We start from the raw sequence: 24,146 nt of genomic DNA, 5'->3' as shown, positions 1-24,146 counted from the left end.
CGGTATCCGTCTTCCTTCTTGTTGGTTATGAGTCCATTTATGGTTGTGCCGTCTGCATGTTTAAGAATGGTGACTGAGCTGTAGTGGGGAGTGGTTTTTGTAGAGGGAGCAGAGCCAGGGTGACAGAACGCAGCCCTGAGGGGCGCCTGTCCTGAGGACCAGACGAAAGACTATTCATCTCAACCCTCTGTTGCCTTCTTCTAGTTTGTTTTCCTGAAGGTGGCCCTCACCTCTTCCTCTTGGATGTAGAATGGAGGGGGATGAAGAGGAGAGAAATGTGGGACTGGAGACTGTTCACGCCTCCCATAGAACTCATGGAGTTTGTCTAGCAGGTCACTGTCAATGTCAGGCTATTTCATAATTGCAAGAATTTGCCAGCTTTACAATTCCATCAGCTTCGTTCAATGTATCCGAGTACCTTTGTCTGGTTGAGGTGAAGAGAGGAGATGTCAATGTAAGCATGACTTTCCTCCTCTGTCTGAGGATCTGATTGTTCCTCTGGTTCTGCTACAGGCTGCTGGCCAGAAACACTAGGAAGAAAAGTGACATTTCATGAGAGAGAGAATAAGCTCTGCTGGAGGCTATGTGTCAATATTCTTTGATAAGATACCTGTCTGGTGGTGTCTCAGTGGAAGAAGCATCCACGGCTGGACCTGGTCGGGCAGAAATTAGAATTAACTGCATCAAGAGCGAATATTTTCAGCAAGTTATGATGATATAAAAAGCGTATTACCAGTGAGTTGGTCCAGCTCCTTCTGTTTCATCATTATTTGATCATCACAAGCCTTGATCCTAAACTCAATCTCCTCTTTGTCCGCCTGCAGCGTGAGGAGATTTTGAGCAACAGGATTTTGGTAATAATATTCTTTATGCGACTGGAATGTCTTCCTGCAGCCTGTAATTCTCTCTTCATAGACTTCCCTTGTTACGTTACAAATGAAAAACAATTCAGCGTTGTTTATTATTATTATTATTATTATTATTATTACATATCAAATGCAAATCAACACCACAGTTAAGTGAACCTACATGTCCTGGTGGTAGCTGGCTTTTCTGCTCTCCAGCTCTGCTTTCAGCGCGTGCTCATACTGAAGAAGCAGGCCGTTAGTCGCCTTCATGCTAAAGTCACGTGGATGACAAGCAGCAATACGTGAATATCAATATTAATCTGCACTGCCTATGTTAAATTACATGTCAAATATGTTGTATGTATTGCCCAGTCATCATACCTTTTAGCATTTGCTTTATTATGCATCACAGTGCTCTGCTTCGCCCTGATTTCCTCCTCAAGTCTTTTGATATTTCTGTGGATTGTTTCGATGTACGACCTCCTCTCAGCAGTGTCAACTCTGCAAACTGTTGACAGAAATGTGAGCACTTGATGGACACCATTTCACAACATAAATAATAACATTTGTTTGTTAGCCTGCTTTACATACAATCGTCTGATCTTTTAAAATAATAAGTTATAATATAACGTTAATTAGGTTAATGAGAATTACTGTTTGACGTAGGAAACGTTACCTTTAATTTGTTGGTTGATTTCATTCTTCTTTTGGGAGAGCTTCCTTGTTTGAAGAGCTATCAAATACAAACGGCAGTTATGTTGTTAGCCAGCTAGCTAATGCTAGCTAACATTTAACTAGCGTTAAAACATTTAAATTGCACGTCAAGCAAACATCAACTGACAACAAACTACAGTGTAAACGTACAATAAACTCAATAAGTGAACTCACCAAACTGAAAAAGGATGCTGTCAATATTATTAAGTGAATGTTGGTCGTTCATTTTTAATTTACACCTGCCTAACATCAGTGGTTAGCCGCACGCGCGCTCTGACAGGCTGCTGCCGTCAGTGTTGCCAGATCCGATTGATTGGCAGGTGACCAATCACGTAAAATCACAACAATGCCTCATATCTGAATCAAATCCCCAAAGACAGTATGTTAGATAATTAGGCTATCATGCCAATCAAATATTAAATAAATATTAATCTAATTAAATGAGCAGTGTACTGAATTTTTAATCTGTATTCTTGACCATAAAATTACATTTTGTATTGTTTTCACAATACTTTTAACCATTTGGTCTAACATTAAAACCCTTTTCTGTTTACTGGTGTAAGAGGGGGAAAAACGACTGAACCGATTAAAGTTGTACCCAATAATTGTATCTAAACATTTGATATACTAAAAAGTAAAAGTAGTCATTATGCAATAAGGTCCATTTCAGATTTTTATACATCATACTATTGGATTTTTAATTATGATGCATTAATCTATGCATCACTTTAATGTTGCAGCTGGTAGAAATGTGGGGGTCATTTAAATTACTTATTACTTAAGTAATGTCAGCAACATTGCTCCAGAAAGTAGCCTATTTATCATTTAGATTGGCCTCTTTCAAAGTTATATATGTTGCAAGCTGAGGAGGTGAAACCAATTAACGACTTTGTACATTGTTATGTAGTTTAATCTGTTCATTTTGTGTAAATTGCGATTTTTAGTGTAGGCCTTTATATTGGTGTTTCCCACACTATTCTCGAGGACAGATGTGTCGTCGTCCCCTCCATTATTTCACATGACGGCAGTGACGATCACGGACGGTTCAGGATTGGTGGGACAGAGGTCAGAGGGGCGGGGCTAGTTCTATTCTGGAAATATTTTTGCGTAGCGCATCTGTATCGGCAAAAAAACAGAGCGCTGTGATGTGTGGGCTCCTGCATTGTCTACATCTAGTTACTTATCTGCACATGTTATAGTTTAACTGCCCGTTGCTCGTCCAACCTATTGAAGGTAAGATTGAATCTCAATTCCTAACGCTATTTAGAGTGCATGCTGTTCGCCGGCTGGCGTCTGCAGACAAAAGAGCGGACATGGGTGGGATTTAAATGGGAGGGGATCAGCTGTGTGAAGAATGGGATGCATTGTCGATTTCACCCCCTGCTATCAAATGATGCATTCTTTTGGGAAATCACTATATTCCGTCTATGAATTGTGTAGTTTTTCTGTCGATGTGTCTGTAAAGGCGGTGCGGTGATGTAGGATGAGCTCGCTGCATATCCACTGAGATTATCGGTGCGCTGTCATGCAAAAGACAGAGACAACCCCCCCCCTTCTTGAACGCATCTATCACGCTTTGTTTGTCGTCTATCTAGAGCGATGTAGTCTCTGTCTGTTCAGATGGATAATGCCATCAGATCAATGATAATGTGATATTTAGGAGATTTTTTTATCAGTCATCATCACACAGAAAGCGACTGTGCAGAATCTAGGCCAGGATCCCTGTAAGGAGTGCATTATTGTGCCTGTAGAAAAGCAAAGCTGCTGTATAATATCTCTCTCTGTTTGTGTTTGTGTGTGCTTTTATCACTTTGCTGTCAGCTGGAAACCTTCCTTAGATTGAACACGTACACATAATGAGTGAAGATAGGCTGTGCTGCTCAGGACTTCACTACTAGTCTCCATATAAACCCATCATAAAGTTGCCTATAAGAGTCAAAGTGTTTTCTGGATCAGGTGAGAGCATGGCACAGGTAGAGGAGTCTCACACAGAGGGAGAGGGCAGCCCCCAGATCGTCTCCTTAAGATCGGACATATCAGGGAACCATGTGGACGACGGAGAAGCGGGGCCCTCCATAAGGAGGAAGAGGAGGAAGAAGAAAGACCCGCGTCCGGAGTCCATTATTGTTTACCGCTCTGAGATGGAGAGGGCGCCTGGAGAGGACCAAGGCGGTGAGGAGGGAGCAGAGAGGAGCTCAGAGGAGGGAGCTAAATTCCTCTGCACACCTACAGGCGAAGGTGAGAGGGGCGTTAGATTCTGCTAAGAAGCCACATGCCACTTTTTATTACTGAAGGAAAGTTCAGTCATGCGTTCGACACATACTGTGCAATTTACACCCCGCAAACCGACTGCATATTAGCAAAAATATAGAAAGCTTTGAGGTGTCTTCATCAATATGAGGCCATGTAAATGATAAGATACCACATTTCTTGTTCGCCTGCCTTGCTTTTTTCATTTGTCACATATAATTGTCTTTGTATTATCTTCTGTTGTTGTGTTATCTCTCAACAGGAGGAGGATGGAGTCTTCCTCCAGACAGCCGCTACGTGACCCTGACAGGCACCATCACCCGAGGGAAGAAGAAGGGCCAGTTAGTCGACATTCACCTCACTCTGACGGAGAGGGAAATCAGGGATCTGGCCAAGTCGAAGGAACGTCTCGATGCAGAGTGCGAGGCGGGGGACGGCGCTAGACGCACCTGCAGCTTCGGCGTGTGCCAGGGACCCCATGTCGTCCTGTGGAGCCTCTCCTGTGCCCCCGTGATTTTCCTCCTCTCCTTCATCACTTCCTTCTACTACGGCACTCTGACCTGGTACAATGTCTTCCTGGTGTACAATGAGGAGCGGACGTTCTGGCACAAGATTACAATATGCCCCTTCCTCATCATCTTCTACCCCATGCTCATCATGCCCATGGCGCTGTCTCTGGCTCTGTACTCCGCCGTGGTGCAGGTGTCCTGGGCCTTCAGCGAGTGGTGGCAAGATGTGAGAGACCTGGAGAAAGGCTTCTGCGGCTGGGCCTGTGGGAAGCTGGGACTGGAGGACTGTTCCCCCTATAGCATAGTGGAGCTGCTTGACTCTGATACTGTTTGTGGCACTCTGCAGAGCAAGGCCCCCAGTGAACTCGCCCAGACGTCCTCGGTGTGATGGGCGCTGAGGTCCAAGGCTCATGTTGGTGTAGACCTAAGTCCGAGTGATATGACAAACATGCTAGAACGTTTGAGTCTGCTGTTTACTTTTCTGTAAATGAATCCCTACCAAACACTGCCTAAATTATCCTGAAATGCTGAAGTATTGCGCATAATTTATTTAAACATTACTGGATCCAGATCACTATAAATGATTCCCTTTAGCATGGGAGTGGTAACTCTTGGTAGAAGAGTTATCCTCCAATCACTGAATCCTGTTCATGACCTTTTGATACACGTAGGCCTTGCTGCTTCCTGTAGTGAAGTTTAGATAAACTGGCGGTGGACACAGATGCACACGGTGTTTGAGGCCTGGAAGTCAAACTAAGTTTCACTTCATCTGTAAATATCTGTAATTAAGTGTGATCACTGAGTTGTGCACTGACATCAAAATGAAGATGCATTTCAAAGGCGACGCTGTCTCATATGTGAAGCCATATTCAGGACAAGGGAAACATTTCTTTGGTGAAGTAACATTTTTCATTGTCTTCTAAGGCTCCATCAACACAGATGTTTGTGATCTTTATGTACTTGTGTTTTTCTCACAATCTTGTTTCACACGTGAGCAAAATGAAGTTCACTGTAATTTTCCACCTGTGAGTTCCTGTTACATTTCCACACAGTCATATTTTAAATGTTGATTTAATTTATTTTTTAAATATTTAAGTCTAGTACACTTCCTGAACTTTGTTCTAGCTAGATGTTTTATACTCTGGCTTTTTGAAGTAAATGTGTTGCAAACAGCTCTCATGCACTGGTTGAAATGCATAGCTGGTTTAAGTAGATCAGATTCAATATTTGATCATTCTGATGTTTTTGATCAGACCTGACTGGGTGGATCAGTGGTTGTGGATTGAGTCTGTATTTCACATTACATGTTGTGAAACAGGATGCAAAGTAAAGAAATACACAAATTAAATAAAGTGTTATGTCATTACATTACAACTGTGTGAACATTTTAAAATCAAAATTGTGGAAAACAAAACCAGCAGGTTAATGTTTTCTGGTGTGGTTCATTATGTCTCAGAAAAGCATACATCCCAGCATGGTGCAAATAGATGCAGATGGCTTTCTGGGGTTTGGGAGATGTGATTATTGGCCCCCTGGTGTTACACTGGGATGCTTACTGAAGAAAATCCATATGCCACAAAACAGTAGGCTATAGCACTGCCAGGGTCGATACGTATTTACAAACTTGTATTGGCCTGTTTTATAGTCTAATTTTGAAACAATTTAAGGTTAAAACACTGAACACAGACTATGGGTCAAAACGTCAAAAATGAGCCAGGGCCATGGCAACTATATGATTGAGGACAGCAAGTTTGTCCTCTATATTTCTCTCTGGAAATTTTTTTTTTTTAGTATTTTTTCTTTTATGGATAATTAAGTGTGGAGAAGGTTGCATTTAGACCTATATGAAGACAAATACAACTTTTAGAAAATACAATTATGAACAATTTAGTTATTAAATATTCTACATTTGGTTGAGAGTGGGCAGACTGAGTATTTTAGTATTATTTATGTTTGTTTGTATATTAATACATTCATTTTTATAACTTGTATTTATTTATTATGTATTTATTCATCATAGCATTTTACCTACATATTTCTGAATTCCTGGCTACAGCCATGAAATTAGCCACCAGTCGACTCGATTTACATAAAAGCACAGACTAAAGCACACCCTTAAATTGTGCACAGCGCATTTGAAGCGCTGGAGGGCGTTTGACCTACATCTCATCATTACGTTACGTTGCATTGACTCGTCTCGAGCTCAAGAACACCGCAACTGACACTATCACAGACTGATGCAGGTCTGGTATTTTTCGTTAAACAGGTATTCACTAATTTATGGTGAGCAGCCAACATTAAGCGACCGTGTGGGGCTCTGTAAAATGAATGCGGAACAATTACCTCTGGAAACCGGAACTACATTCTCGTTTCTACCGTTCACAGTTTCTCGTCGGAGCCATAATACAGTAACGCGCAGACTTAGGAAGAGGGAAAAAAAAGAAGATGGCAGGTGCCAAAGTAAGTTACTTTCTTTCACGTTTCTTAACGAACTTAACAACTCTTTTGTCCAGTCTGTGAGCTTATGTTTGCTGTGTCGAATGGGCAGTTTACAAACGTTGGAAACAAATAGTTCTTCAGACGTTAAACGTTGGCGACATGTTGAGACATGTTAAGACCCCCATTGAATGTATACGGAACATTATACATCTGTAGTGTTTTTAACAGTATGAGAACAATTAGGTGCCTTAAATAATACATTTGGAAAAAATAAAAAAAATGCTTTTTTTTGTATTGTTCATTTTTTGTAGTCAGCATTGGTGTTGTGTATGGACGTTGGGTTCTCCATGTCCAACTCTGCCCCGGGTGAAGAGCCTCCTTTTGAACTTGCCAAAAAAGTTATCCAGAAGTTTGTGCAGCGCCAGGTAAACTTCTACCACACATTGAAATCTATCTTTTAGGATCTGTGTAATCTTTGACACACACTGAAAACAAAATGCCTTTTTGACAGGTTTTTGCAGAGACCAAGGATGAACTGGCTTTAGTTCTGTTTGGCACAGACTCCACCAAGAACTCACTGGAGCAGGACGGACAGTACCAGAACATCACTGTGCATCGTAACCTCATGATGCCTGACTTCGAGCTTCTGGAGGAAATAGAGAATCAGATCCATCCAGAGAGTCAGCAGGCTGATTGTATCCTTTTGCTTACTTCTTTAAAAATATAGTTTTTCAGTTAACATTGTATAGACGTATAAAGGCTACATCTAATAGTACTAAAGGTTTTAAGTTACTTGTTTTGGCGTATTTCATTTCCTGGATAAGCCAAAACAGACACTCCTGGTATGTTATTTTATCCATTAACAATTTCTTAATTGTTTTCCCCAAAACTGTATTATATGACAATATCTATTATATTTATATTTTGATATGAATTCACATATACTGTGATAGAGGCTATGCAACATCAAGGGCTTTCCTTTCACACTAATTTGTAATAAGACAGGTAGCTCTTCAGTAAACCTCTTTCTCTGCATACATTTGTATTCATCAAAGCTTACAGGGTTCATACCTTCAGGCTAAGTGTAGTGTTTTGTGCTGTTTAATCTGACTGATATCCAAAAGCATAAACAAGTTTATAGTGATATCAGATATACTAGAAAGTAACAACATTGATTAAAAAGGTAGCAAACACGCAGATCTCAAAAAAAGATGCTCATGTTTCAGCCAAAGTCTCACCAATCAGAGCTACTCTTTTTGTTTGTGAAGCTGTAACCAACAAATGTTTAACATCAAATATTCGCAAAATATTACAATAACGCAGGCAATTCTGTGTGAGTTGTGACTCGCACAGAGACTAAACACTTTGACTTTATTCATGCATCCTGTTTGTGTACAGCCCCGTTATCCTCGATGATGTGTGAGAATGTGTTTCCTCCTTAACTCCCGTTCAACAGGGCTGGATGCTCTTGTTGTGTGCATGGATCTCCTTAAGACAGGAACGCAGTAAGGAGCTGCCTGTATCGCACACATTGTTCTCACGATTAACAGAAAGAAAGAAAGAAAGAAAGATGTCCATGCACTTAAACGTTAATTATTGTCTTTGACATTGTGTTTGGGGTTTCTTTTCAGGGGGAAGACGTATGATCGTCTCAACATTTCCCTCCTGACTGACCTCAACACTCAGGCCAGCTCAGAGCAGCTGGACGTTATCATTGAAAACCTGAAACAAGCTGACATCACTCTGCAGTTTTTGTAAGCTTCAAACACGTTCACTATGTGTCATTTTAAAGCACACATGATACAGAAGCTCCACATATTTTCCCAGTAAAGTTATAGAATAATCAAACCTACAATGTTAAATGGGTCTCTTGTAAAGTACATTGAGTGTACTCATTCCTATGTGTGCTTCCTTCCACCAAAACCAATGTCAGCTTGCCTTTCCTTGCGGAGGAGGATGAAGAGGGTGGAGGAGATCCGGACGGAGGAAGCGGTGATCACCCGGGCGCAGGCAAAGGTCTGTCCGGGGAGCAGCAGAGCGGCCTCGACATGGTGAAACACATCAGTCTGAGCCTCGATGAGGAGGACGGCCTGGATCAAATTTACTCCTTCAGGTTTATTTCTCATGCCTTAACTTCTTTCTTCTTTACATGTGTGTTTCTGTCTGAATCACATGGTGCTTTTTACACCTAAAAGTAATGAATACTGTTATTGGATGATTTTGGCTTTCCCCTGTGCTTCACTCCCGCTGTAGGAATGCGATTGAGCAGCTGTGCATGTTTAAGCGTGTCGAGAGGAGGCCGATGGCCTGGCCCTGTCAGCTGACCATCGGCAGCTGTCTGCCCATCCGTATCGTTGGATACAAAGCAGTAAGTTTACTGTGAAGTACGCTGGATGAATATACACGACATGCTTAATACAAAGATACATTACGTTTTTAGAGCCCGGCGCCGCAGTTGCTCTCCACCGACTGCAAGACCCAGTGCATGATGGGAAACACCTGGCTGTCGCTTGATCAAACAGCTGATTGGCTCTTAGTTTTAGCAACACCACGTTTTTTAGAAAATCCTAATTTTCTGTAGGCTATAAGCCTAATGTTGTGTAATGAAGGTTTTAATATGTTGGTTTTAATATGTTAACCAGTGGGACACACACACACACACACACACACACACACACACACACACACACAAAGAGGGACTCATGCGTGCACCTCCAGACTGGCTACATAAACAAAAGCACAGAGAAACTCGGATTGCAACACACACACACACACAGTGGGAGTGTGACTTTATTCTCTGCTTCCAGGTGACAGAAGAGAAACTTAAGAAAACGTGGACCACAGTTGATGCTCAAACCAACAAGAGGGACGACGTGAGGAGAGAGACTGTCTATTGTCTGGATGATGACAATGAGACAGAGGTGCAAAAGGATGATACCATCCAAGGTGAGCAAATTGTATGAGATTGGATTACTCAATGTTCTAATTATCACTTAATAACACTAATATAATATTTTGTGTCCACAGGTTTTCGTTATGGAAGTGATATCGTTCCCTTCTCCAAAGTAGATCAAGAACAGATGAAATACAAGCACGATGGGAAGTGTTTTGCTGTTCTTGGCTTCGCCAAAGAGAACTCGGTATTATATATATTCTATGCTAGTGTGATGTAAAACAAACCTAAACCTTTTCAGACTGCGCTGGTTTCTTTATTCACCTACTGTTTCTTTATACCTGCAGGTACGTCGCCATCAGTTCATGGGGACTCAAGCCATCAAGGTGTTTCCTGCCAAGGATGATGAGGTGAGGGTGGAGAGACCCGCCACATTGCTGGTGACGACACATTGATGCTGACCTGTTTCTGACTCTACTGTTCCGTCTGAGCAGCATGCAGGAGTTGCGCTGTCCGCTCTCATCCGGGCGTTAGATGAACTCAACATGGTGGCCATTGTACGTTACGCCTATGACCGGCGCAGCAACCCTCAAGTAGGAGCAGCCTTCCCCTGCATCAAGAGGAACTATGAGGTGAGATCAGACAACTAAACATGCTGTTTTAGGTACATTTAAAGGGCCAGTGTGTAGGATTTAGCGGCATCTACCCCTACTCGCACACCTCCCTTTCCAAGACTGAATAAATATAGATCCCCTAAATCCTACACAACCTTTAACTGTATCGGTGTCAAGTAGCACAGAGTTAATGATCTGTCTTTCACCCTCAATAGTGTCTGATCTACGTCCAGCTGCCCTTCATGGAAGACCTCAGGCAGTTTACGTTTCCTTCTCTTGAAAACAACAAAAGGTTCACTGCGTCAGGTACAAAACACCTCACAGAACTCACACATTCATGTTTAACTGACTGCAGATTTCTGGAGCTTTCTGATTATCACAGCAGCAGCTACAATATTTCGACCCGCAGGTGTGACCATGACGTCCCCTTCGGCAAAAGTTCTGAACTAATGTCACCAACGCTGTGTGTGTGTAAATCCTTCAAAGAGAAGAATCAGTTAGAAGACTTCACTTGGAGATGGAGGACTGGACTTTTGTGTGTTATGTGATTCCTCTAGACACGCAGCTGTCGGCTGTGGACTCCCTCATTGACTCCATGATGTTAGAAGAGGATGATAATGGAGACAAAAAGGACATGTTCAAGGTCCACCACATTCCCAACCCTTTCTTCCAGAGGCACTTCCAGGTACTGCAGTTTGTATTTGAGAGATACAGTACTTCTGTTACTTATTCTCAGTTGAGGTGACAGGAGTGTCATTTTTTTAATGTCAGAAAAATCAACTTTTAAATAATGTGTCTGACTAGAGCTTCACCAGCTAGAGGCTGTTCATATTCATGTCCCGGTCTGTCTCACCCAACCTTTCCCTCAGTGTCTGCATCATCGGGCAGTGAGCCCCGACACCCCTCTTCCCCCCATGGAGCCGTGGCTGAAGGCTGCTCTTGAACGCCCCGATGTCGTCGCTGAACGTTGCCAGGGTCCACTCGAGGAGCTGAAGAAGAAGTTTCCTCTCGCGGAAGTGGAGAAGAAAAAGAAGCCGAAGACGAGTGCACAGATCTTTGGCAAAGAGTGAGTTTGATTTAGTGTGGCGGTTGGTCCCTGAACATTACACACAGGACTTTTAGTCACGTAGTGTCCAAAATATTCATTTGGGAGATTGTGTAAAAGAATTTGTAATGTGTTTATTATCTGACAGTAGTGTTTAATACATGTCAGTATGGAGGCGTTACTGTCCTGACCTCTTTGCCATTTACAGCTCTGAGGAGCCAGATGCCAAGAAGGCAAAAGGAGACGAAGAGGAGGAGGACTACAGCTTTGCTGACATTGCCGAAGGCTCTGTTACTTCGGTGAGAATCAGGGGAGACGGGTTGCATAACAATCCTAGAGAGAGAGAGAACACACAAAAAAAGTACTTCACCACTTGTTTTAACAGGCATACTTTTCCATTTCACCTCCGTCCTCACAAATGTAAAACTCTTAACCAGGTGGGAAGCGTGGATCCAGCCAAAGACTTCCGGACTCTCATCAAGAAGAAGAGTCTTCCGTTCGGAGAGGGTGAGGTCCAGCTTTTTCTTGTGTCTCTGTTTGTATTATAAAACATGGTGACTCATGTTCAGCCCTTGTAAATTGTGTTTCTCTCTTTGTTTGCTTGCGATGACCCCCGTGTCCTTCCCACAGTCTGTCAGCAGCTGACTCGCAGGATAGAGCAGTTGCTTGGCAACAAGGACACGCAGTACTACATGAAAAGCATCACCTGTATCCAGGCTTTCAGAGAGCAGTCGGTTAAGGTAAATAAACATTCGCTATCTGTCGTTCGGGCAAATGCAATTATGAGGAGGCGGTTTCTGTTCCAGACGTCTGTGACATTATCAGAAGGCATAGTTTTGGTTTTGCTACGGAGATTATGAGTCAGTTTGAGAAGATTACAACGAGTCTGTTTAATTTCCCGCGGCTTGAACCGAGGCCAGTTCCTGTGTGCTTATGTTGTCTGTGTGTAGGAGTTAGCTTTTAGGAGACTCGTAAAATGGATTTTTGAATGTTTCATATTTTTTATAAATTCAGCTGGGGGATGCCAATCTGTACAACGGTTACCTCCAGTCCCTGAAGAGAAGCATCCCAAACAGAGGGCTGGAGGTCTTCTGGGACCTGCTTGTTCAAGGTACGATAAGCCTCTTTACCCGCGGCTGCAGGATTTCATCCAAATCATTTCTCCCTTGAGAGGAGAATTTCCACATCATTTCCCTGGGTGCCAAAAAAATAAGTAAATAATGCAAAAGTGTGGGAGCTGATAGATGCTTGAAAATGCACTGCGGCCTGAATCACGAGTCTGCTTAAAGGCGTTTATGGACTTATTTCTTGCTGTTTGATTGACAGATGCCATAACGCTTATCAGCAAGGATGAGGTTGAAGGAAGCGCTGTATCCAAAAGCGATGCTAATCAGGTGACTCCCCCTATTTAAACCACTGTGAGCTGTTAAGGAAACGGGGAATGTTTTACCTATTTGAAATGAAGAATGTACTTCTACTGACCGAAGCATATTCTGTCCTCAGTTTCTGGTTACTGAGAAGAAAGAGGAGGCGGCTGCACCACCTGCTGCAGATACTGGAGATGTTGATGACTTGGCAAGTGTGATTTCTTTAATTCTGACCTTTTTCAGCTTTTAAATATTTAACTGAAGTTGCCAAAACTCGTGTTAAGACCATTTCCTGTATTTTTAGGACGGCCTATTGAGACCTTTCATACAAACGCTCCAGTCTCACATCTTGTTTTTTTTCTCTCTTCCCATGCAGCTGGACCTGATGTAACAGTGGGAGCAGTGGGAGCGTCTGCAGCGAGAAACAAGAAGAATGCAATCATTCAGCTCCACCGGACCAAACTTATTCAGCCGTCCATTGTTCTGCCTCCCACTTTGGGACCCATGACAACACTGAGTAACAGCATACGTACTGCATAGAACTATGTTTGACTGAGCTAATGTGTGTACCAGTACTGTGTGAAATACTTTTCTTTAGTACTTAAGTACTGTATGTTGAGGGCTTCAGATGTGTTTTGTCTTAAATGTCAAAATGATAATCCTGTTCAGTAATGTTGGACGAGTGAGTGCTTTAAATCTTAAGATTTATGTGCATGACAAATCCTTTGTTTACACAAGACATCACTGCCTTGTCCAAGAAACTGCAGGTTTATTATCTTAAAGCTTAATGCTCGACTTGTACTTTGATTTGTAGATGAATACAGTTTCCCCCCCCCCCCCCCACAATGCCTTGGTATCATTTGCAAATTGTACAGTGCAAAGTAGAATCGTAGTAGACCAGTATCTCGTGTTTACAATGCTGGATTAAAAGCAGTATGACCCAGTATGACGTCCACATCCATGTGGTCTTTCTTTAACACACCCACTGGATGAAACGGTCGAAGAAACTGGACAGGGACAGATCAGACAAGTCTTTTCCTTTGAAGATGGCGTCCTTGTCATCCATGGCCAGCTTCATGAGGACTTTTTGGTCAACGTCACTTCTTGTGGCTATCACAGTGGAAACAACCTGTGCCCCGCGCATGGCACTCACAGCCTCGTCCAGGTCATTGCTCTCAGTGATGCCGTCTGTGATGAAAACGAATGAAACCTCTGCGTTGCGTCTCGTCTGGCGAGCATTTCCTTTACCTAAGATGGTGTCGATGGTGTAAAGGATGGCAGACCCCACGCTCGAAGAAGAGTCGAGATAAGGCAAGCGTGCAATGCCGTCGGCGATGGCGGCAGGGTTGTGTGTGAGAGCAAAGGCCAGGTGGTTCTCAGTTGCCTTGCCAAATTCTATCAACGCCAAGCGGGCTCGCATACGATCAGTCTTGTTGTTGGCCAGTGTCAGCCTGTCTGCCACCTTCTGCAGAAATTCACGGACGTGCCGGAAATTCTCCAACCCAAGGCGCTCCGAGCCGTCTAGCAGAAATACCAAATCCACCGGTCGCTGGACACACAAAGCTACAGCAGGCTCTGTAATGAAAGGAACCGAATCAATCACTGAGCTGCACTCCAATGTGCCATTGAACAAATCACCTAGCCGTGAACAACACCTACCACGTTTACAGGGGAGATCAGGGCACACAATCACAGGGTCTGGAAGGGAAACCAAATGGACATGAGTTAGAGAACTGGTCAGAAGTCCCAGTATTGTTGTACTACTGGTCCATGCTCACCAGGACAGAGAGCCGTCTCCATATCCTGTATCATTTTCTCAGCCACCAAGTCTACGTAACGCTTCATCCCGGTGACGCGCTCCTTCTTGTTGCACGCGATCGACACCAGGATCTCGTCATCTTGTTCCTTTTCAAACATATCACCAACCCCGATGGCGTTCACCACCACATCGTTGTTGCAAAGGTACTGGAGCAAATCCTCATTATCACGTGGGTCATAGCGGCCGTCTGTGATCACCACCACGGACACTTTGGCTTGGGCTCTCCTGCCGTCCCTGATGAGGTGATCATAGGCGAACTTGAGTGCTGAGGGTGTGAAGGTGCCCCCGGCTATCCACTGCAGCTTCTTCACTGCCGTTTTAAAGGCAGACATGGAGTTGATGTTTGGGTCATTGAGACGAATGGCCTCAAAGGTCCCGTTGTGACTGAACTGAACAACTCCGACTCTTGTGCCTGGAAGAGGTAGACATGTCAAGGGGGGCAGATGAGGCTGGCCTTACTCTATAAGTCATTACTGTAAACAAATCCCACAAAAATACCAAAGCCAAAAATACTTTAATACTTTAATCGAAAGCTTTAATCTAAAAAAAAAAAAATGGGTCACAAATATATGGTTTTATAAATTATTTAGTAATTCAAACAAGTGTAAATTGTGCATTTGTCTGTGACTACTTTCAGTCACGTATTAGTACAAACATGGTGCTGTGGTGAGTCTTTTTAAATGGCAGTAGGATGCCTCAAAATTGACCACAGTGTCCATGGATCATTTCTGTGTTTTTTCGTCGTGTTTATTACTTGGAGTTCGACCGCACAGATGAATAAGCTATAGCATGATTGGGTTGTACAGAAAATACTTCTCCGTATCATAAATTAGTTGTTGGTTTTGGTCTTTACATTGGATTTGTTGAAAGTAAGAAATGCAAAATATTGCCAACCTTATTCACAAATGTGTAAATCAAAAACATTGCTGATGTTTTGGCTTAAACAGTGTAGTGAGGGCCTGTCCAGATATTTTGGCTCTAACTGTATATTCAGTGGTGGATTAAGTTGATTCACTTTTTGGAAACGGTTAATCTCTTATGGCAACCTCTACTTATTGTCACTTGAAACTGTGTCTGCAAAAGGATTTGCAGGGATGTGTTTTGACTGTACCGGTTGATGACGCAGGGTCGCTGGCCATAGATCCCAACCGGTTGATGGTGTTGACAACAAAGTTCTTTTCCAGGGTGAAGTTTGTCAGCCCAACACTCTCTGAGCTATCAATTACAAATACAATGTCCAGAGCTCCACAGTGCTTCTCACAGTCTGAGACAAAAGAGCAAGAACTGGATCAGTATGCTGAAAGACAATAAACAATGAAGCTGTGTTTGATCGGTGATATTTACCACAACAACCACACGTCTCCCTGATGTAAGCCATGACATCGCAGTCCTGCAGTGACGGGTGTGCATGTTAGAAGTAATACAACCAAGGAAATATAATTACTTTATAGTATTTTTCAAAACTGTACTGCTTTATGAAGTTGACTCACATTGAGCCCAGGATCGCCCGCTGGTCCTGGGTCCCCCTGCGCGCACACACACACACACAAAGAAAGGGCAATGCAATTGGATCTCAAATTTGCATGCATTGCCAAGTCATTATCTAAGTGTTTGAGCTGTTGCTTACATCAGATCCAGGATTTCCTCTTGTTCCCCTCCCTCCTGACTCACCCGGCTGACCCTCTATCCCCTGAACAGAAAACATTTTTCAGTGGAAGTGTTTTTGCATAAAGTTGCATTTCTGTGGAAGTAGCATTTTCATTGATGTCTGCATCTGTTTCACTTCAATTTGTTCTACAGAAGACAAGCAGAACATTAATTAATACAACATGGATGTTAAGTGAGTAAGTCTGTTTCAGGACATTGTTTTTGGAAATACATGTTGCCATTGAGCTTTCAAATTCAACACCAATTGGTGTTTTGTTAATCTACGATCTCTGGTCAAAACACAGGTTGACACCCAAATTGCACTTCAGACATGTTCTTATTTAACTTACAGCCTCTCCTGGTTGTCCGTTATTTCCAGCTTCTCCTTTGGCACCACATTCACCTCTGCCCCCCCGGCGTCCTCTTCTACCTGGATCACCTCTGTCTCCCTGGAACGAGCACAGTTACTTTGGACCCGAGTATGCAACATATGCAGGAATTTTGTGAGGGAGAAAGAAAACCGTACAGTGGATCCTCTCCGTCCGGGATAGTTGAATCCTGCTCTTCCATTGTCACCCTTTATAAGAAAACAAAAATCACATCAATCACAAAATGTTAGTTCGAGCATTTTACATGATGAAAGTGATGGACAGAAACTTTCTACCCACTTTTGGTCCAGGTGGCCCAGAGTCTCCCCTTTGTCCAGGATCCCCAGGATTTCCCATGGTGCCCTGCAACCACAGAATAAACTCAATAAAAGTTTCATTATCAACTGTGTATTTCGCACAAATAGTTTGTTAAGAATATACAGTTTTTATGGTGTTATTAACGACACACATTTCCTCCGAGGCCCCCTGTTTCTCCTGGCTGACCCCTCGGTCCTGGCAGTCCTTGGTCTCCCTGGACGAGAACATATGAGGGAAAACATCATTACTAGACATAACCTTCACTCCAGCCCACGTACACTGACTTATTCTGGCTGATAGGAATTTGGCAATGCACAGTACTGGACAACTCAACGTCCCTGGAAGATGTGTTTTTACGATAACAAGCTCAGCTCAGGCTATCTTGGCAGCAGACCCAGTACATGAAGGCGAATCTAAAGACGACTTGCTGAATTCTTAGGAAGCTGCTGAGTCATCTCTCTGCCAAAATCAACCCACAACATGATCCCCTCACCTTTGCGCCATTGAGTCCCTTTTCTCCGGGCGGGCCTCTGCCTCCCTGTGGCCCTAGTTCTCCCTAGAAAATAAATGAGCGTGTCAGGATTTGCATCACAACCAATGTATACAAAACACAACAGTAAGGCAACAATTTGGGCGTAATTATCCAGAGAATCTGATAAAACAAATGGCCAATAGCAACACAGAGCTGAGTCAGGCTCGGCAAGGAAGTGTTTCTGATCTTTCTCTGGAAGATTAAATCCCTGCAGAGGGATTTGAAACTCGTGGGACTCATCTCTCTCATGTTAAATTCTCTTGTGAGGTCAACCGAGTCCACTATTTGTTAGCGTTTCACAATAAGTTGTTATTTGGCTCTCAGATCCTCAGCACCAGCTCTGTCTCCCATCGTGTTCTTCTCAGCATGTTTTGTTTTAAAGCAAATTACACTAAGTTGAGTCATATTTCTGTAGAACTGTATTTTCTACAGAAACGTTTCCTCTGAGCGCTGGACTTACCTTCGCTCCTTTTAGCCCATCAGAACCTTGTCCTCCCTTTGCTCCTGGGTCTCCTCTCCTTCCCTGTTAATATTCATTTAATGATAATTTATAACAAACTATGGCAATTTTTATTTGTTTTAAATAAAAGTGTTTGAGATACCCCTTCGCCTCTTTGTCCAGGTCCGCCAGGAGTTCCCTGCAAGAGTAAATAGAATAGAGTCAGCTTTGTAACTTACTCACAGTAATACATAGCAGAAGTCATTATAATGAAAATAAATGTTGTTCCGTACCGGACGACCCTTTGTTCCCGGTGGCCCTGGATTTCCAGGATTTCCTTCTTCACCCTAATGAACAGAGATTTTTGTTTTTGTTTTTCAGCAAAGGAGAATCTTCATTTTCTAACAATGTTTTCCATTGAGTTTAATTTAAAGTTTACCTTTGGTCCTTGGTCACCCTGAAAGCCGGGGGGACCCGACTTTCCAGGAAGGCCTGAGTCTCCCTAAACAAACAAATCACATTATCTACTGCACATTTGAGATGTCTGAAAGTCTACGGAGCACATCAAATTATGAAACGTTTCGCCTTTTCTTGGTTTAGATCTATTCTGTTGTCAAAATTCTGACCTTCTGAAGTCGGATCCTCTGAGATCCAATAACAATATATTAAAAGATCTTTCACTCTGAACCAAATGACCAACATACCATTAACAAAGTGACATCCCTTGAGCTCTAGCATGGCTAATCACAGTTTGCAAAGAGTTTTAAAAATGTGGAAAGTAATATCAATATAAAGTTTTAGGAAGGGGACTATTGTTAACCACACTGGCGGTGTCTGTTGATCTGTCTTTCACTTTGGTCCAAACTGAAATATCTCAACAACTACTGAAGCATTTGCTGTACAACCTTGTGCAGACATTCATGATTCCCAGAGGATGAATCCTACTGACTTTGGTGATCCTCTAACTTTTCCTCTAGCGCCACCAGTTAGTTAACATTTATGTTTTCGAGTGAAATGTCTCAAAAATGTATTTCTATTTGGTTGAGACATTCATGTCCCCCTCAGTAATACCGTCAGGAAGCCTTTAATTTTTCCTCTAGTGCCATCAAAGATTTTATTTTGTTGAATATGACTAAATGCCTGTAAAATGACATCCCCATCAGCCTCAGCTGTGCTTTTTGTTTGGTGTTAGCAAATATTAGCATACACGCTAAACAAAGATGGTAAACATAGTAAACATTATACCTGCGTGTCATTGTGAGCATGTTAGCATTGGCAAAAAGCACAGCTGTGTCTAAGTACAGCCTCACAGAGCAGCTAGCATGGCTGTTGTCTCTTAGGCTTGTTTTTGGAGAAAGATCCTAGTTTTGATGTAACACAGACCTTTCCTCCGTTGTCACCCAGTGTCCCAGTGTCACCAACATCTCCATTGTAACCAGCTGGTCCCTTTTAGAGACATAAAACAGAAAGATGCAGTAGTTCAGTAAACCAGTAAACTAATCCTTATTATAGCTCTATGGCTGATGTAATGTAGAAATGAAGCCACATGAATCACTTCATCTAATAAATATGATTAAATAAGACGGTTAGAATAGCACTGGATCCACTAACGATCTTACCAGAGATACATTTTCTCACCTCGGTCAAAACATTTAACATTTCAACACTAGCACCTTGAGAGCGTCGTGTAAAGAAACATTTCATACAAGTACTAGACTTACCTCGTTACCTGGATCACCTTTGCAACCAGGAGCTCCAATTCGGCCGATTTTACCCTGAAGAGTTCCCAGAGACAATGATATCACATCAGTGTGCTGAACAGATTCAGAGTCACTGTGTATTGTACATTTTACTTTGTTGTATGAAGACTCACCTTTTGACCGTCGGTTCCATTCCTGCCAGTTACTCCTGCCACACCCTGAGTATTCGGACATCAGTGAAGACAGAAAAATGTCACTAAACAAACATCGACGGTGTCGGATGTAGTAGGATATAAAATATAAAATGTGTGCAAGTAAACATTAAAACTCTTACCGTTGCTCCACCTGCTCCGAGTTCACCCTGATGAGATAAAGAATAGCCATCAGATTAACAGACTTTCATTTAATTTGACGGATGAAGTGAAACGCGGGGGTATAAAGATTTCTCTCACCGTGTCACCTTTCGAACCAGTCCCTCCCTATATCAGAGCACAGAAGCACACGTTACTGAGATAAAGGATGACAAATTAGTTAACTATGAATGTGTAGCACACAAGACCATCAATCAGTGGGCCTCAGCAAACCTTCGGACCGGGTTGTCCGATTGGACCTTCAATGCCAGGATCACCCTGTAATATAATAAATCATATTCAGCATAAAAATTACACAATAATATTTATTTTTTACAGAATTTCAAGGTGTAATAACGTTGCTATCTTCGACCTACCTCTTTACCCGTGTGTCCGCTTGCCCCCGTATTACCTCTATCTCCTTTTGTACCCTAGAAATAAGAAGAAAGAACAAAACAAATAAAATTTGGTACAAACAGAAATATACATCATTTACATATTTTTGATTTTGTTTTTTGCTACTCACTTTTGGACCTTGAGGCCCTTTTGGTCCACGGATCCCAGGACTCTCCAGGCATTTTTCTTTATAACACTACATGATCAAACACGACAACAAAACCGTATTAATTGTAGTAACACATGAAAACATAGAAAACAAGAGATTTGGCACAATTTGTATAAGCAGAAATGTATCCCTTTTTAATGTCTGATCAAATAACATACATATAATAATAGTTAATTCCTCCTTACCTGTACAAGGGCTTGATGTTTCTGCAAAGAAAAAACAACTCTAAGTGAAAAGTGCCTCGTAATGATACTGTAAATTAAATCTGAATTAGAATATAAGCATTCAAGGTAAGAAAGGAGGAAGATTTCAGATCACCATAATTTTTATGATACGATCGATGGATTCAGTCTTTATTTCTGGTTTCCCATCAACGATGTCCACAACTAAGTAGTCATCACGGTACACTTCAGGGAGAGCGCCGGCTACATCCCTCATTCCTAATTCATCGATGCTCCTGGACGCTGCCACTGAGAAAATTTGTATCTTTTTATGCAGGGCCTTCTCTGCCATTTGCCGTACCCCTCCACATCGCTCTGCTGTCACATGCCCGTCAGTGATGACCACAGAGAAGAGGACGGCCTTCGTCCCTGAGTAGTGGTGGGTCATCTGGTGAGTCATTTCTTTGAGGGCGCAGTCGGTGTGGGTGCCTTTGCCTTTATATATAATCCCATTGAGGTTCCTGATGAAGTTCTCCTTGGTTGTGAACGGACTAAAGACGTGCTGCGACTCAGAGAAGTTCAGGCCTCCTATGGACCAGGAGATCTGGATCTGGCCCATGTACTCCTCATCAACCAGCCTCTGGGCAAAAATCTTGGTGAACTCCATAACTTTTGTCACCAGGCTCCCAGGTGGGGACTCCTGTAAGGCAATGCTTTCTGAGGTGTCGAGGGTAAAAAACACCTTGACGGGACAGTCAACTATCCCAGCTGGAGGAGAGAACATTGACCAAAGTGTTAACATCTTTACTGTCGTTACAAATGTAACACATGCAGTGGTAAAAAGTAACAAAGTACATTTACTCAAGTGCCGTATTAAAGTACAGTTTTGAGGTAATCTTACTTTACTTTCGTATTTTCTATATTTTTCTACCGCCCTACATTACAGAGGGAAATATTGTATTTTTTTACACATGGATAAAGAGAACTAGACAAAGCGTCGGAGGCGGGGCCCCGTTCATTCCTATGAAAGTTGCTCAGTAGCACATGAAGCAAATACAAGTTCCACTACCGAGTAAAGAATTCAGATGAACAAAGGAAGGAAAATAACTCTAAATAAGGGCTGTTCAAGTGTTCGTACCGGGAAGTTGATTTACCTAAAATAAAATTATCCCGTGAATTACAGAAGTCTCTTTCCAAAAGTAAGACTATGGGGAAAAGTATTTTTGGGCCACATGGCATCACGTGACGGACCCGAAATGTGTAATTCCACCGTTTGACCACGATGTAAAAATTGCTTCAAATCCTGGTGGTGCTAGTTACTAGGCCTGCTACAAGAAATACTCTATCGTCTTATGGTACAATATATGGACAATCATTTTTACGTTATCAACTTATTGTATGATATATGGACTTGATTATTATTTGATCAGCGCTGACTAGCGCTTGACAGCTACGTTAGAGAATTCTTTGCTCTGATTGTTTGTTTTTCGTTGGGCGCAAAAGCCACTAGGAGCACTAAAAGAAGGCAGAGGAACCTTATTTTATCCACAGATTATCAGTCTCATGTACTACTGTCAGCACATAGAGACAGTTTGAGGAAATATGAAAATAATAGTTATTTTTATTTCTTTACCAACTGTAGCTTTAAGTATATGTCATTACCAATACTTACTTTTACTCAAGTAATATTTTGAATGATGGAGTATTTCTATTGTGTGGTATTTCTACTTTTACTGAAGTCAAGAATCTGAAAACTTCTTCCACCATTGAATATATAAAAAGGCCAAAATTCTTTAAAAAAAATTCATATTCAACTGAGCTCTAAAGAAATGAATGGAACTCACTCTTACAGCCTTGAGGTCTGGGTGTTGGCTGGAGTGGACGTGGAGTCGTATTTGGACTGTCGCCTCGCCCAGGTATCAGCCTCGGTCCACGAGGGGTCAGACCTTGAGGGATTGCAGCTTGGAGCATGCACAGAAAGATGAACCCTGAAATCATCGCCATTTTTCCTGCAAAAAAAAAGAAGAGAGAGAGGAGAGGACAGTTGTTGAAGGCTTAATTTTCACTCCAACGCTCCCTTTAAATGCAGGAAATAGCTGTCAAACAAGTGAGTCTTCACAGAAGGCATCTTCACAGAGCTTAGGAATGTTTATCGTTGTTTTAAACAATGTCTGTGAATAATCACGCACTGTTGAAAAGAAGGGCAATATTTTAATTTGTGGCTGAAATGGAAATCTTTTCAGTTGCATATACCACCTGTTTGATGAAACAGTCATCCACGCCGGGGGTTCACAAACTATGTCATGTCATGAATGATAGAACATGAAAAAGACATCAGAGGATCTAGATAAGGTTTTGTTTAAGGAGGGCCCACATCTAAAAGGGAGTTGTACTGTTTGAAAAACATAAAGATGACAACAGATGGATACGATTTTATTGAGGGAACTCGAAGCCAGACAGCTGTGCTGTTGTACAGTGCTGGAATGTAAGTACATTTACTTAAGTGCTATTTTGAGGTACTGCTACTCATCTTGAGTATTTCCTTTTAATGCTGCTTTATACTTCTACTCTACTATAACCCACCGGGAAATACTGTATTATACTTTTCAGCCCTTACATGTTTTCAACAGCTATATATTTACATGCTTCACACATGAATATTTCCTATTGATTAAACTACCCAACACTATATAAAGTGGATCAAATTAGCTCCACTGGAACAGCCACATCATTAAAATGTAATAGCAACACCATGGTGTAGAAATACTCTGTTACCAAAGTCATGCATTAAACCTTTAATTCAGTAAAAGTACAAAATCATTGACATCAATACACTTCAAGTACCAAAAGTAAAAGTACTCACTATGCAGAATGGCCCATTTCAGAATAATGTATATCATATCACTGGATTATAATTATTGATGTATTAATGTGAGAATCACTTTAATGTTGAAGCTGGTAAAAGTGGGGGTCATTTTAATTAATCTGCTGGGTGGGCTGTGAACTTCCTCCCTGGGATCAATAGAGTTTTATCCTAATCTGGCACAATCATCATTTCTTTGTTAAATGTAGTGAAGTATAAGATACAATATGTCCCTCTGAAATGTAGTGGAGTAGAAGTAAAAACTATCGTAAAATGAAAATAGTCAAGTAGAGTGCAACTACCCTTAAAATCGGATTTACATACAGGACTTGAGTAAATGTTACTTTCCACCACTGCTGCTTATTAATGCATCAGTAATTGTGGTCCAATGCTATAATGCAGAATAACATAAAACTCTGCTTCTACTACTATGCTACTTTTACTTATGATGAGTTGAGTACATGTTGCTGCGAATACTTACACTTTACTTTTTGGAATCAGGACTTTCACTTATAACAACGTATCTCCCACATCAGCGACCACTATCCTTAATTTATCTCTCTGTAAATTATTTTCTTCCAAAAACACCGTCATCTGTGACGTACGGTACATATAAACCAAAGACTAATTGCTTTATATTTTGAGTTGCATCTGGTCCGTGCTTTACACACTACACCTCACTAAACCTTATAGAAAAGTTAAATG

At 41.9% G+C, this 24,146-nt stretch overlaps 3 protein-coding genes across 3 annotated transcripts; 2 read left to right on the top strand and 1 right to left on the bottom strand.

Annotated features, from left to right (window-relative positions):
• Positions 1-2,663: 2,663 nt before the first annotated feature.
• tmem169b (transmembrane protein 169b) lies at positions 2,664-6,539 on the top strand. Its single transcript, XM_076108616.1, has 3 exons — positions 2,664-2,795; positions 3,384-3,800; positions 4,075-6,539. The coding sequence occupies exons 2-3, from the start codon at positions 3,527-3,529 to the stop codon at positions 4,707-4,709; spliced, it is 909 nt and encodes a 302-aa protein (XP_075964731.1). The 5' UTR covers positions 2,664-2,795; positions 3,384-3,526; the 3' UTR covers positions 4,710-6,539.
• Positions 6,540-6,644: 105 nt separating this feature from the next.
• LOC142968628 (X-ray repair cross-complementing protein 5-like) lies at positions 6,645-13,520 on the top strand. The gene is made up of 21 exons (XM_076108604.1): positions 6,645-6,781; positions 7,072-7,185; positions 7,272-7,455; positions 8,217-8,265; positions 8,392-8,514; positions 8,694-8,873; positions 9,014-9,128; positions 9,568-9,706; positions 9,788-9,900; positions 10,001-10,063; positions 10,148-10,285; positions 10,483-10,573; positions 10,825-10,952; positions 11,137-11,333; positions 11,521-11,611; positions 11,750-11,819; positions 11,943-12,052; positions 12,327-12,423; positions 12,639-12,706; positions 12,816-12,887; positions 13,056-13,520. Exons 1-21 carry the CDS (start codon positions 6,767-6,769, stop codon positions 13,068-13,070), a joined length of 2,172 nt encoding a protein of 723 aa, XP_075964719.1. The 5' UTR covers positions 6,645-6,766; the 3' UTR covers positions 13,071-13,520.
• Positions 13,521-13,533: 13 nt separating this feature from the next.
• Positions 13,534-22,582, bottom strand: LOC142968606 (collagen alpha-2(VI) chain-like). Its single transcript, XM_076108574.1, has 27 exons — positions 22,423-22,582; positions 20,736-21,346; positions 20,603-20,623; positions 20,379-20,444; positions 20,230-20,283; positions 20,087-20,131; positions 19,955-19,981; positions 19,837-19,863; positions 19,676-19,720; positions 19,524-19,577; positions 19,186-19,248; positions 18,242-18,304; positions 18,096-18,149; positions 17,966-18,001; positions 17,824-17,886; positions 17,325-17,387; positions 16,983-17,045; positions 16,814-16,876; positions 16,672-16,722; positions 16,496-16,594; positions 16,126-16,188; positions 15,989-16,024; positions 15,843-15,888; positions 15,610-15,762; positions 14,458-14,910; positions 14,339-14,377; positions 13,534-14,254 (listed from the first exon to the last, which is right to left on the bottom strand). Exons 1-27 carry the CDS (start codon positions 22,580-22,582, stop codon positions 13,653-13,655), a joined length of 3,120 nt encoding a protein of 1,039 aa, XP_075964689.1. The 3' UTR covers positions 13,534-13,652.
• Positions 22,583-24,146: the final 1,564 nt, after the last annotated feature.

This window comes from Anarhichas minor, unplaced genomic scaffold, assembly GCF_050575085.1.
Source record: "Anarhichas minor isolate MPS153535 unplaced genomic scaffold, ASM5057508v1 ptg000004l, whole genome shotgun sequence".
NCBI classification, from domain to species: domain Eukaryota; kingdom Metazoa; phylum Chordata; class Actinopteri; order Perciformes; family Anarhichadidae; genus Anarhichas; species Anarhichas minor.
This window is presented reverse-complemented; position numbering and strand designations above follow the sequence as displayed.

What these genes read in the sequence shown, in the direction of transcription:
- tmem169b (XM_076108616.1), top strand. Translation starts at nt 3,527, where the DNA reads ATGGCACAGGTAGAGGAGTCTCACACAGAGGGAGAGGGCAGCCCCCAG. An exon ending in CTGCACACCTACAGGCGAAG is followed by an intron (nt 3,801 to 4,074) that starts GTGAGAGGGGCG and finishes ATCTCTCAACAG; the next exon opens with GAGGAGGATGGAGTCTTCCT.
- LOC142968628 (XM_076108604.1), top strand. An exon ending in AGAAGTTTGTGCAGCGCCAG is followed by an intron (nt 7,186 to 7,271) that starts GTAAACTTCTAC and finishes CCTTTTTGACAG; the next exon opens with GTTTTTGCAGAGACCAAGGA. An exon ending in GCTTCGCCAAAGAGAACTCG is followed by an intron (nt 9,901 to 10,000) that starts GTATTATATATA and finishes TTATACCTGCAG; the next exon opens with GTACGTCGCCATCAGTTCAT.
- LOC142968606 (XM_076108574.1), bottom strand. Translation starts at nt 22,582, where the DNA reads ATGGCGATGATTTCAGGGTTCATCTTTCTGTGCATGCTCCAAGCTGCA. An exon ending in AGGGACTCAATGGCGCAAAG is followed by an intron (nt 17,046 to 17,324) that starts GTGAGGGGATCA and finishes GTTCTCGTCCAG; the next exon opens with GGAGACCAAGGACTGCCAGG. An exon ending in GAGGAAATCCTGGATCTGAT is followed by an intron (nt 16,025 to 16,125) that starts GTAAGCAACAGC and finishes GTGTGCGCGCAG; the next exon opens with GGGGACCCAGGACCAGCGGG.